The sequence below is a fragment of the Leiobunum rupestre genome, chromosome 2 (genome assembly GCF_980474605.1).
Source record: "Leiobunum rupestre chromosome 2, qqLeiRupe1.1.hap1, whole genome shotgun sequence".
In the NCBI taxonomy this organism is placed as follows: Eukaryota; Metazoa; Arthropoda; class Arachnida; order Opiliones; family Sclerosomatidae; genus Leiobunum; species Leiobunum rupestre.
This window is the reverse complement of record NC_143385.1, coordinates 62,448,983-62,463,160: the sequence shown is the minus strand read 5'-3', so window position 1 is coordinate 62,463,160 and position 14,178 is coordinate 62,448,983. Positions and strand designations below refer to the sequence as shown.

The 14,178-nt window shown below is 36.9% G+C and overlaps 1 protein-coding gene across 1 annotated transcript; it reads left to right on the top strand.

Moving 5' to 3' along the window:
* The first annotated feature begins 2,674 nt into the window (after positions 1–2,674).
* On the top strand, positions 2,675–10,506 carry LOC149958670 (ras-related and estrogen-regulated growth inhibitor-like). The gene is made up of 5 exons (XM_090164998.1): positions 2,675–2,926; positions 6,904–6,960; positions 8,050–8,123; positions 8,907–9,147; positions 10,118–10,506. The coding sequence occupies exons 1-5, from the start codon at positions 2,830–2,832 to the stop codon at positions 10,309–10,311; spliced, it is 663 nt and encodes a 220-aa protein (XP_090021124.1). The 5' UTR covers positions 2,675–2,829; the 3' UTR covers positions 10,312–10,506.
* The last annotated feature ends 3,672 nt before the right edge of the window (positions 10,507–14,178 follow it).

The window sequence follows — 14,178 nt, the reverse complement described above, 5'->3', positions numbered from 1 at the left end:
GAACGAATAATCGGGTAAAATTGGTATTGATAATTTTGAACGAAAAATCAGGTAAAATCGGTATCTGTATTTTATAATAAATAATTAGGTAAAAATTGGTATCGGTAATTTAGAACGAATAATCGGGTAAAATCTCTATCGGTAATTTTGAACGAATAATCGGGTAAAATCGGTATCGGTATTTTATAACGAATAAGTAAGTAACAATTGGTATCGGTATTTTATAACGAATAAGTAAGTAAAAATTGGTATCGGTAATTTTAAGTTAATAATCAGTATCGGTAATTTTGAACGAATAATTGTGTAAAATCGGTATCGGTATATTATAACGAATAATTAGTTAAAAATCGGTATCGGTAATTTTAAGTGACTAATCGGGTAAAATAGGTATCGGTAATTTTGAACGAATAATCGGGTAAAATCGGTAACGGTATTTTATAACGAATAAGTAAGTAACAATTGGTATCGGTATTTTATAACGAATAAGTAAGTAAAAATTGGTATCGGTAATTTTAAGTTAATAATCAGTATCGGTAATTTTGAACGAATAATTGTGTAAAATCGGTATCGGTATATTATAACGAATAATTAGTTAAAAATCGGTATCGGTAATTTTGAACGAATAATCGGGTAAAATCGGTATCGGTATTTTATAACGAATAAGTAAGTAAACATCGGTATCGGTGATTTTTATCGAATAATCCGGTAAAATCGGTATCGGTATTTTATAACGAACAATTAGGTAAAAATCGGTATCGGTGATGTTAAGCGAATAATCGGGTTAAATCGTTATCGGTATTTCTAACGAATAACAGGGTAAAATCGGTGTCAGTATTTTATTATCGTATAATCGTTGAATTCCGGTATCGGTATTTTTCCCGATATAATAATAATCTTTAAATGTTGGCGTTCTAAAGGGTCGTCAAAAGCGAACTTTCGTAACTAACTATTCGTTAGTTAAAGTTAAATCAAATATTTTAGCTTCGCTTAATTGAATTTTTACTCTTAGGAAGTGGTTTTGTTTGCGTTCACAAGGTTTACTCTAAACTAATTAAGTTGTAAGGTGAACGTAGTTGCTAGTTTTTGTTTAACATTACAAGTTAAATATTACCAATCGTGTACCTAATTTTGAAAAAAAAAGATTATATTTAGGTACCTTCAGTCTATTTTGGGGCCTATATACCTAACTTTACTATACATCATTAGAATTTTAACAATAACATTAAAATTAAACCAATTTTATCGCTAAGCTAATAAAAATAGCTATTACTTTAAAATATAATTATTTTATAATGGTCTAATAGATTTAACATTAATATACTAAATTGAAATTATTAACTCTTTAATATTTACTATTTCAATAGCATTTTTTAAATTAACCTATTATGTATAAGCTAAAGTTAAAAATAGGTCATAACGCCTGTAGAAGTGTTCAACACGCAGTGCACCGGTGTTTAGGGTGAAGTCGCTTATCAAGCGTTAAATAGTTTAAAAAACGTACTGCTTCTAATTTAATATGAATTTTTAAAAAAGACGTGATGGAAATATGATAAAAAAATTAAATACCTGATTTTTATTTCCTTAATTAAGGCGACTCGCAAACTGACGTATCAAATTCATTTTGAGATCTCGAACGGCTACGACTTGTCACAACCGAACTTGCGTTGGTTTTTGACCTGAACAATACCCTAGTCCCTTGAAATCCTAAGAAGTAACTCCTTTATACCTTATTTAAACAGTTTACCTTCTAAATTGATGTCCAAACGGTTTTAAATCTAATATGCTTCGCGATTGGTTGCTTTTCGTGACGTCTGGTTGCCCCAGGGGCGTGGTTACGTTAATTTTCCCATAGGAGTCGGGATTGAATAGTTAGTTCCTAGTTGTCGTCATAGATGGCGATAGTGTCCCGGTTTCGACGCGTTATTGGATTTTTGTTTTCTATCGGTTTTCCGAATCGTTTATTTTTACAGTTTTTGCGTTTGGTTTTTTTTTTGAGTTTTCGGTTTATTTTAAAAGAAATAAACATAAGGTTTTTGGGGTCGTTAACGGATGGATAGTTTTTAAGTGTTTTTAATGAGTTTGTAAATATCAATTTGAATGTACTTAAAACTGTCAGTAACAAGTTTTCCATTTTACTGCGATAAATTTTACGCGTAAGTTCCATAAATAAACCTTGTACTTTAATTATTATTTAAAAGGCCCTTTTTAATTAATTAATTTTAAATTTCCCTAAGATTTATACGATGTGCAAAATTATACGTATTTGGTTTCTAGTATCAGACTTCATTTTTTAGGAATTCCTTAAAAATATTACAGCTAGAAATTCATCTCTCAAAAATTTCAAGCATTTTACGGCGGGAAAAAAACCCGAGAAATTCCTTCAAATTAAATTAAAACTGCTCAGTTTGTCACCAAAATAAACCGTTGGAAAAATACATACTGAATAATCTACCATTATTTTCATTCGAGTAGTAATAACCCTAAACGTAGTAGTAATCGTTTAGACTATTATATACCCCCGTTCTTTTAAAAAAAAATCCAAAGCTTAGTATGAAAGAACCACACAATATGTGTATGTAGTTTGTTTTCCTCTATCAACAGGAACATTCTTCCCACGCTCCCATCTAGACGATCGAAATAGCAGTAACGGCGGAAACGCGTCTTTCACGTTTGCCGCAATGAAAATCTCCTGTCTCGCTTATGCTACCGATTAATTTTTGCGTTCCTTACGTGTTAATTTTCTAAATCCCCCGTAGTTGAATATATTAAATTAATTCGTAATTAGTACTAACATCCGAGCCATGTGTACTACATTATTTAGTACTTATTATGAGTACTAACCCAATACGAGGTATTCGTAAGAAAAAATCTTCCCTTTCCGAGGTAAAAATTGCGGTTTTGGGTGCACCGGAAGTTGGTAAAACCGGTAAGTGATATACTCCCTTTTAAATTAAGCCTAAAATTCCTTTCTACGCTTAAGCGGTTAGGCCTGTATTTCGAACGTAAAATGGGCTGTCATAATCGTTCAGCTGGCTGTCGTAAGAATATTTAGGCTTAGTACTCTTAGTAGGTCTGGAAGATTTTCGTCAAGCAAATTGTAACGTTACGTGTTGGAAAATACTACGTATCTCGCTCTTAAATTGATTTTAATTACAATAGGATTTTGTGTAGCTCCAATTATAAAGGTTTTTGGGCTTGTGTCCAGAAAATCCGGCAGCTGAGAAGTATTAGCGGTTTAAAAATACTTTAAGACTCGAAAGGGAATAAATTATTTTTAGCGGGGATTGGCTGATATTTTATTTGGCCTTTTCGTCGACTTATTGTGACAAGTTGAATCTGTGGGCCCGTTGCGAATAAATAACCTTCTTTGTTTACGTTGTTAGATAACTTAGAAATATTGCTTTTTTCCAGGCCACTATGGTGGGTTTTTCGGGCGGGTTAGAACTGATTTTGTTTTTGGCGTCTTGTCACGTGGGTAAATATATAGGAATTTGTTTATCCACAATCTCAGCTATCAGGGATTACCTCGTTCTAAATACAGAATCTCCAGGATTCCAGTGATTTATTCCTAAGGGTTACAAATTAAGGATTTAAATTTAGAGAACTTATAGGATTAATGCTAGCTTTTTACTTAATCTTTAAGAATATTAGATTAATCTTGCTTATAGTATTAAAGCTTACGTTCGATATTTTTTGAATTTTTAGTTAACTTTAATATCAGTCTATTTACTACAAACGAATTACATTATTTTCGCAGTAGTACTTAAGAAATATTTAACACGCCAATTTTAGAAATTAATAAATTTCCGACAAGGTAGATATAGATTTTAGTTAACTTACGTAACGGACCTCTACTATTTATTTAAATTAAGATGGGTTAGCTGATATCTCTACTATTTAATTCAATTCAGACGAAGTACCATATACCCCTACTATTTAATTCAATTCAGGCGAAGTACCTGATATCTCTACTATTTAATTCAATTCAGACGAAGTACCTTATACCCCTACTATTTAATTCAATTCAGGCGAAGTACCTGATACCTCTACTATATAATTCAATTCAGATGAAGTACCTGATACATCTACTATTTAATTTAATTCAGACGAAGTACCTGATACCCCTACTATTTAAATCAATTCAGTCGAAGTACCTGATACCTCTAGTATTTAATTAAATTCAGACGAAGTACCTAATACCCCTACTATTTAATTCAATTCAGACGAAGTACCTGATACCTCTACTATTTAATTAAATTCAGCCGAAGTACCCGATACCCCTACTATTTAAATAAATTCAGTCGAAGTACCTGATATCTCTAGTATTTAATTCAATTCAGACGAAGTACCTGATACCCCTACTATTTAATTAAATTCAGGCGAAGTACCTGATACCCCTACTATTTAAATCAATTCAGTCGAAGTACCTAATACCCCTACTATTTAATTAAATTCAGACGAAGTACCTGATACCCCTACTATTTAATTAAATTCAGACGAAGTACCTGATACATCTACTATTTAATTTAATTCAGACGAAGTACCTGATACCTCTACTATTTAATTCAATGCAGACGAAGTACCTGATACCTCTAGTACTTATTTAACTTCAGACGAAATCCTTGATACTCTGTTCTATTTTTTTAACTTCAGTCGGTGTACATTTAAGATTTAGTCAATTTAAATTAATTTATTTTATATATTTCGGATATAATTTTAATACTTAGCTTAACGATTTAAATAATTAGTCCAACATCTGGCAAACTATATTTAGGTATTTAGGCAGCGCATTAGTTAACTGAGTCTTTAGCCAAATCAACAGTTCTAATTCAGTCCGAAAAACCATTAAAATTGGAATTACGTAATTTCCCGACAACCATATGGCGGTAAAACCCTATAGGTGACTTTCTTAAGTGTCGACGAAATTACCCTCAACCCAAAACAATGCCCCTCTTTATTGGCAATATTTCATCGCCGTATTGATTACAAACCTAGAAAAAACAAAACTAAACTAGAATGCTAAGAATGTACTGATTTTCTTTCGAGAAAAAAAAATAACCCGCTCTAAAGCCGCTTAAAAACCTCACCCTATGAAATCATCCCACAGTTTTTCTACACGTACAAAGAATTTATTTATACTCGTTTGGAGAGTGACTATACTGAGATCAGTGTTGCCAGTTCCTAAAACCCAAATGCTTTGGTACGATAACCAAAGCCAAAAATTATCGATTTCTGAAATAAATTATCTTACGCCTGAAAAGTGGCGGGAAATTAGAATTTTGTTCCACTTTAAACTTGTTAAATCTAAATTTTTAATAACACCATAAGTAACATCATAAACGTATGCACAGAACGAATTCGGTTAATGATAGTCTGTCGTGGAGTGATTGCGAAATAGGAAGTTTCCTCAACTCGTCTCTTCCAACTCTTTCCGTCGGCAAAATAGTTGGTTAATTTGATGGCGAAAAATACAAGCCAGTTTAGGTTTGAAATTCGAAAAAAAACGGACTTCTGAAATGGAGCCAGTGTTTATAATAGTTATTTTCATCTTCCGATTCAATAATTCATCATTGATTCCCAAAAGTAAGCGTTATTTTCACTTTTGAAAGCATTTCAATTTTCAATAGGCCTCGGCTGCTCCGTCGAAAAGACTATAGGAACAGTTCGCGGAGAGTTGTCAGTCCGTCTGTACGTAATGGTTTACGTTGTCATTGGCGAAACTGACTATCATTAAAAAATTTGCATTGAGTGAATAGGAAGTGTCACACTTTAGTTTATTATGTTACTTATGATAAAAAATATGGGTGAGATTTTAAACATTTTCCCACAATATGGGAAATTTCCCACGACCGATTTTTTACTGTCATCGAGTAACAAAACTAACAAATAACTAAATCATGATTACTCGTGGAGCACGTGGCGCCATCTATGTAAAGTGACCGTTATATTTCGGAAGTAAAAGCTGGACAAAATGGTTGTTTAACTGTAAATTTACCTATAACTTGGAATTCGTTAAATTATAATATAAATTAATAATTGAGATGAATCGTAATAAACGTGAAAAACAGTAAAAATGACTTCAGTGACAATTAAAGTCGCGAACCGTTCCCTTTTTTCCTACCCCCAAATTCAAAAAACCTTCCGTCTAAAAATTTACGTTTAAACGTCACAGTTTTAACTTGTTTTCAACAAATTAAAAAAATATCGTACATTATCGTACGCGCAAGATGAATTATCGAAAATGCGTACTCTAATGAAAATATCGTACGTCCCATAAATTAGCTCTAAATTATCGACGAGTACGATAATGATCGTGCGTCTGGCAACCCTGGTTGAAACGATTTTCAGATTTTCTCCACCAATCCGCCTCACTCTCTACCAGTACGCTCCTCCCCTTAAAAGTCAATCAAATCAACGCGGTATCTCATTGGTTCCCTAAGACTTACGTCTTCCGAAGCATTCAAATAGACTCTAGTGACTTATTCCTAGCCCCCCTCTCGTGGCAAGGGGAAAACTAGACCATGACTCCCTAGGAACGTCTCAACGTAGCCATTCTCTCAACAGTAAATACAGTCTCGACGTTACCCAAATATTACAGGCAGAACGGAGGGAAAAGTATTTTCTGTGTCAAGAGCTCTAAATCAATCTTATTTTACGCTAGCGTAGTTGGTTTTTTTAATTAGCTCTGTTTTGAAAAGGTTTAGTCATTCGCTGCTACCGCGTTCTTGAATAAGCGTTCGCGGCTTTGCCAAGGAAACGGAAAAGCTTTTAACGTGGGCGATAATTGGCTGGGAGGCTTCCATAGGTTACTTGTAGATGGCGCCTCTGAGTTATCTTATTGACAGGTCGACCGTTATTTTTAGTAAACTAAAAATGGCCTGATCTCCCATTGTCTATTTGCAGCTCTAACTGTTCGATTTTTAACTAAGAGGTACATCGGGGAATATGATCATCAAACAGGTTGGTGGTACTCTCCTTACGCTTGTCAGCGCCGTCTGGTTTGTGGTGGTAGAAATATAGACTATAAATATTCTAGTATTAATTGATTGATTTAATTTAAACATAAGCCTATAATATACTATAAATTATGCTCATGAATGTATTGATTAGTGTTGTTAATTTTCCGGAAAAATAAAAAATTGAAACATAAATTACTTTTTAAGGGTTTTTAATGTTTTTAACTTTTTATCGATATAAAATGTCTGATATCAGTAAACATACTACAAAACATTATTTGCAGAGAAATCTGCAAACGTTAATTTAAAAATCTGCGTATCAGACTGTCTGGCGCCATCTGGTAAGACTTAATGTGTTTAAAAATCAGTCTCTAATGACGTTACTCCTGCGAAAGGATCTTCTCCCTGGTCAAATTAATATCGGCATATTTAAATGGGTTAGCATTTAAGGCTTATCTGGGCTGCGTTCAGTAACTCTCAACGAAGTGTCCGAAAAATTATTTTGGTTGAGACCGTTGCTAACGTGACGTAGGATCTTGTTGAACGCTTTTGGCGCTTTTTGTAAAATATCGCCTGTAGCGGCGTCTGCAGCTAGCCTTCCTCCGTGTTGCGACGTCACGTGACCGTTCAACAACAGAAAAACCTGCTCTTAAAGCCGATGACTTCGTTACTCAACGGACGGGCAACGTGACGTCAAAACCGGAAGTCAAAAAAACATTTTCAGTAAAAAACCGCTGAGCTTTTTTATAGTTACTGAACGCAGCCATAGTGTGATTCTGTTTTCTGCCACCTGCAAAGTTGCCAGTTAGAGCGTCTAACCAGGATCTCTTTATGGCGAGGCTGCAACTCGTTTGTTAGGCGCCATCTACACTGGTCCCCCCAAACTAACTATAAGAAATTAAATAAATCAAATCATTTTATGTTACCAATATAAATCATTAATTAATATTGTATATAATTATATAATATAAGAAAGTATCAAGTCAGATGGCGCGACGAAACAGTTAAACTTTCTCCACTAAAAAGATTCTAGTTAATCAGCAAACCACCTCAATTATTGGTCAGATTGTAATTCTAAGTGTTGTTTATTCAGAAAACAGGTACAAAAGCGAAGTACTAGTAGATGGTGATCCAGTCATATTTGAAATTCTCGATACCTGTCCTAAGGTAAAAATACTCTTTTCCCTTTCACATATTATGCGGCTCTAAGAAGACACTTTCGCCGCTAGTGGCGTGACCGAGCTACTGTCCTCTAAGCAGACGATTATTCTGTTGTAGTAAAGCAGGCTTGGAAATAAGCGGTGGTCACTGGGTCAAAGACCAGTTTATTAATTGCTCGGACCAGTTTTTTTATTCAAAAGCTAGGGGCTCACTGGTCCAGTGTCCAGTTTATTAATTCAAAATTATATATCGTATTATTAACCAACTGGTCTACGTGACCACTTAAATAATTCAAGAGTTGGGAGTCACTGGCCAAATAGACCAGTTTAGAAATAAACCTTATTTACAAACCTGTAGTAAAGACTCTTTTCTCCGGTATTTTGCTGGGAAACCTTTAGTTTCCCCCCTTAACCCCCATTCTCCATACCCTCTGCCCAAAGACCCACGCCATTGGAAATCTTGACAAAGATTAATTATTCCACCGGTTATTATTATTATTATTATTTTCTTTATTGTGCAATAATTTTAGTTTTAGTTGACAACAACTATTTATACCATTGGAAATCTTGACAACGAGTATTTATTCCACCGGTTTTCTTGACAACGAGTATTTATTCCATTGGTTGTCTTCACAACGAGAATTTATTCATTGGTTGTCTTAACATCGAGTATTTTGTGTTTTCAAAACGTCTGCTTAGAGGACCGCTAGCTCTGTCACGGCACTATTTCTTCTCAGATTTCCATTCTCTTTCTCAGGTGAATATATCTTTGTTTATTTTTCCATTGAAGGAGGATGGTAAACTTCCCAAGGAGGATACAATCCTGTGGGCGGATGGTTTCGTCCTGGTGTACTCCATAACCGACCGCAATAGTTTCAACTATACTCGAGAATTACGTCAGTACATACGTAATCTCCGTCCATCAGCCAATGGTGGCAACGGAGGCTCAACGTGCACCAACGGCTCTCCAGTTATGGTGCTAGCCAATAAGGCCGACTTGGTGCATCTGAGGCAAGTCAGTGCCGAAGAAGGTAAGTCTGACGACACCATGGTTTCCAGCCCTTCGAACGCTGGTGCATCGTCATTTCCGAGGCTTATACGGTACTAAACGTAAAAAACGGGGCTTATCTTCCGATGCGATCTATCTCGAGACTTTTTTAGTATGCCAACGGTAATACACCCCTAATGTACAAGTGACAATGGAATCGAATCACCATTGAAACCATTCTACCAAACAAATGTCGAAAAAGTACTGTATAATCTGTAGTAGATACTATAATAGAATATATAGTGGTAGTTTCCATACTATGGTATTAATTTTAAAGGTAGACTAAGATACGATAAAGATTTTTAGGAACCACAAAACAAATTAAAAAGGGGCCTGGATTTGTTGAATATTTTTCTTGTGAGAACACTACAAGTCGTTTCAAGGGACTATTTTTTAGGGGTGCGACCTATATCGCACTGTTTTTGAAAAGTGCGGCTTATCTCCCAAAAATATTTCAGGGATGCGGCTTATCTCGCAATGTTTTTGAGGGTTGCTGCCTATCTCGCGATGTTTTTGAGGTTTGCTGCCTATCTCGCGATGTTTTTGAGGTTTGCTGCCTATCTCGCGATGTTTTTGAGGGTTGCTGCGTATCTCGCGATGTTTTTTTTTTTCAAAGAATCGACCTATCTCGCAATGTGTTTTTTCTAGGTGAGGCTTATCTCGCAATGTTTTTTTTCAAGGTGAGGCTTATCTCGCAATTTTTTTAAGGTGAGGCTTATCTCGCAATTTTGTTTTAAGGTGAGGCTTATCTCGCAATTTTTTTTAAGGTGAGGTTTATCTCGCAATGTTTTTTTCAAGGTGAGGCTTATCTCGCAATGTTTTTTTCAAGGTGAGGCTTATCTCGCAATGTTTTTATAGACCCATTTTTTTAGATGTGCGGCTTATAATCCGATGCGGCCTATATACTCGAAATTAAAGTAAATACTCCTTGTAACATAATGTCTGTTTTCAAGGTGAAATTTTAGCCAAAGATTGGGACGACGGTTTCATGGAATTGGCAGCTTCCGAACACGTGGCTCAAGTGGCCGACGCCTTTTGCGAGCTATGCCGCGAAGTCCACGCCTACAGGCGGCGCTCAAAGCAATCTCTCTTGGATCGTATGTTGGGCAACAAAGGCTTAACGCGATCCGAATCCAGCAAAAAGTAAAAGAATTTATGAGGGCTCGTTTTAAATTGCCCCTCAATATATCACTGTTTTTATTGTTTTTATTCATCACGCGAGTCTCTCGTTCACTATATTGTGTAATCATTATGCAGTTGATCAATGCAAATAATTATTCAAGTGCCTTAAGTTAATTATCAATGCATATATTGTTGTTGAATAAATTAATATCAAAGTTTATTTTCGTTTATTGATTTAAGTGAATTTTTTGGGGGCGTCATTGGTTTGTATTAATTATCGAGGACCAGTTGAAAAAACCCTTATTTCTAGCACTTATTCAAAACCCACCTTGTCCTTGGCAAACGTGCAATGCGCGAATGTTCTCAGAAGCTCTAAATATGTTCTTTATTCCTTATTGGGAACATCATTTGTTGGTAATAATTATCTAGGACCGGTTGAAAAAAATCTTATTTCTAGCACTTATTTAAAACCGACCTTGTCCTTAGCAAACGTGCAATGCCCGCACGTTCTCAGTTACCCTAAATATATTCTCAATCATTGAAACTTTTCACGGTTCTGAATAATTTTAATTTACTAGTAATCGACTTTACTTCTAAACTGCATGTTTACCTTGACTATTCGCAACCAAAAGCTATCACTACGTCCTCTTTTGGTTGCGGTCGAAAACTAGATAGGATAATTTTACACCGATTTGTTAACCTAAATGCTAACATTTATGACTCTCAGATTGATGCATTTCTCTCAAATCCCACAATAGACTTCAAGCTTAGGAAATATAGCGCCATCTGCCATACTATCCACCAACTAAATATGTGAAGAAATAGCAGGTAACTTTTGAATTTCAATGATTTTCGGTTGAAACTTTCAGCTGTTGTGCAGAAGGAATTACGAACGAGCAGACAGTCAGCGCCGTAGCTAGGACTGGGCGGCTGGGGCAGACAGTGTTCATATTCTATTTGAAACTCGGGTGGTAGCGTACGAAGTACTATAATTAGTCCATGGTGGTAGCATAGACTAGAAAGGGCAAAGGGGTGGTAGGCGGCGATAATTGTGACCAAAATATTAACTACGCACGGTTGTAGGCATACGGCAGTGCCATCTAGACTCGTTTCGGTTCCGAAAAAAGATATTTTAACTCCTCACTTTACCGCCAGATGTGGCCACTTTCTCCTAGAGGTCAAAATCGTCGTCTGAAAGCAAATATCTTGCAACGTTTTGGCGGGCATTTTTAAAAAAATATAAATTTAAATATTTCAAAGAGTTGGGTGTAGTTAACCTTTATAAAAGTTAATACTGTCGTGAATTTTGGCTTGAATTAAAAAAAAAAACCAAGTAATTCATGTTACGAGGATTTTGATTTTAGGAGACGAAATACTCACTTTCAATTTTCCCCTTTGCCTAAATGCCTTTACTCTATTTGTGAAATTAAATGTTGGTTTCAAAATGGCTAGTTGTGACCAAGTTTAACCAGTTTTGACCTTTTTTCTATGAGGGAATTTATGGGACCCTTTTTAAGAATACATTCCGAAAGAAAATTCTATTTCAAATTGTTCTAGGTCAAACTCAAACGGCTTTACTTTTACTTTTAGATTATAAACTTATTTTCACTCCATTGTATTTTTATTTTTGGATTTTTTTTACCACCAAGTGTCTCTACATTCACCTAAAAGTAATAAAAAAACGCATTTATTGTATTTGTAAAACTGAATAATTAAATCAAGATCTTATTTCCAACACGTCAGCGCTTACAGGTTTTACTGTGCAACTCTAGTTCTTCAGTTTCAGGGACGAAATTAGCGCCATCTATACCTATATCCACGAAATAAAATAAGTTATATAACATAAATTATTTTATCAATATAATTAATTCGATTTGTTAATTATTTCTAATAATATTATTTAATTTAAACAGAAACTGTATATAATAAAATTTTATCATTCAATAGATGGCGCATCGTAGTGTACTGTCTTCAGTCATTGTGATGGGCGCTCTCCATGCTGAGAAATATCGAATTTTTTTAAACTGGACCTGTGGCCAGTAGTAGAGCCTAGGTAGTTTAATTAAAAAACTGGCCACTTACCATTATTAACTTTAAAAATCAGGCTTTCATAATTTAAGGTCAAATTATCTATTTCGAAATTTGGGAGTGTTAAATAAAGAACTATAAATCTGCTTAAGCAATATGTAGAAAAATCTTTATTGAGCAATGTTAAATTACAAAAATCACCAATATCACAAATGGATTCACTTTCGGCATTGTAACAGCTAACACCTTTGCATTCTCCACAAGCTGATTTGTATCGAACGCCAAACCGGACAAAATTGAATTTCGTTTGCGCGCTTCAATTTTCTCTTTCGCGCTTCGAAGCTCTGTCGCGCGCTTCGAGTCTATTTCGCGCGCTTCGAGTCTATTTTGCGAGCTTCGAGTCTGTTTCACGGTTTTCGAGTCTATTTCGCGCGCTTCGAGTCTGTTTCGCGCGCTTCGAGTCTGTTTCGCGCGCTTCGAGTCTGTTTCGCGCGCTTCGAGTCTGTTTCGCGCGCTTCGAGTCTGTTTCGCGCGCTTCGAGTCTGTTTCACGGTTTTCGAGTCTATTTCGCGCGCTTCGAGTCTATTTCGCGGTTTTCGAGTCTGTTTCGCGCGCTTCGAGTCTATTTCGCGCGCTTCGAGTCTATTTTGCGAGCTTCGAGTCTATTTTGCGAGCTTCGAGTCTGTTTCACGGTTTTCGAGTCTATTTCGCGCGCTTCGAGTCTGTTTCGCGCGCTTCGAGTCTGTTTCGCGCGCTTCGAGTCTGTTTCACGGTTTTCGAGTCTATTTCGCGCGCTTCGAGTCTATTTCGCGGTTTTCGAGTATGTTTCGCGCGCTTCGAGTCTGTTTCGCGCGCTTCGAGTCTGTTTCGCGCGCTTCGAGTCTATTTCGCGCGCTTCGAGTCTATTTTGCGAGCTTCGAGTCTGTTTCACGGTTTTCGAGTCTATTTCGCGCGCTTCGAGTCTGTTTCGCGCGCTTCGAGTCTGTTTCGCGCGCTTCGAGTCTGTTTCGCGCGCTTCGAGTCTGTTTCGCGCGCTTCGAGTCTGTTTCGCGCGCTTCGAGTCTGTTTCACGGTTTTCGAGTCTATTTCGCGCGCTTCGAGTCTGTTTCACGGTTTTCGAGTCTGTTTCGCGCACTTCGAGTCTGTTTCGCGCGCTTCGAGTCTGTTTCGCGCGCTTCGAGTCTGTTTCACGGTTTTCGAGTCTATTTCGCGCGCTTCGAGTCTGTTTCACGGTTTTCGAGTCTGTTTCGCGCGCTTCGAGTCTGTTTCGCGCGCTTCGAGTCTGTTTCACGGTTTTCGAGTCTATTTCGCGCGCTTCGAGTCTGTTTCACGGTTTTCGAGTCTGTTTCGCGCGCTTCGAGTCTGTTTCGCGCGCTTCGAGTCTGTTTCACGGTTTTCGAGTCTATTTCGCGCGCTTCGAGTCTGTTTCACGGTTTTCGAGTCTGTTTCGCGCGCTTCGAGTCTGTTTCGCGCGCTTCGAGTCTGTTTCGCGCGCTTCGAGTCTGTTTCACGGTTTTCGAGTCTATTTCGCGCGCTTCGAGTCTGTTTCGCGGTTTTCGAGTCTATTTCGCGCGCTTCGAGTCTGTTTCGCGCGCTTCGAGTCTGTTTCACGGTTTTCGAGTCTATTTTGTGCGCTTCGAGTCTGTTTCGCGCGCTTCGAGTCTGTTTCGCGCGCTTCGAGTCTGTTTCGCGGTTTTCGAGTCTGTTTCGCGCGCTTCGAGTCTATTTCGCGCGCTTCGAGTCTATTTCGCGCGCTTCGAGTCTGTTTCGCGGTTTTCGAGTCTATTTCGCGCGCTTCGAGTCTGTTTCACGGGTTTCGAGTCTATTTCGTGCGCTTCGAGTCTGTTTCGCGCGCTTCGAGTCT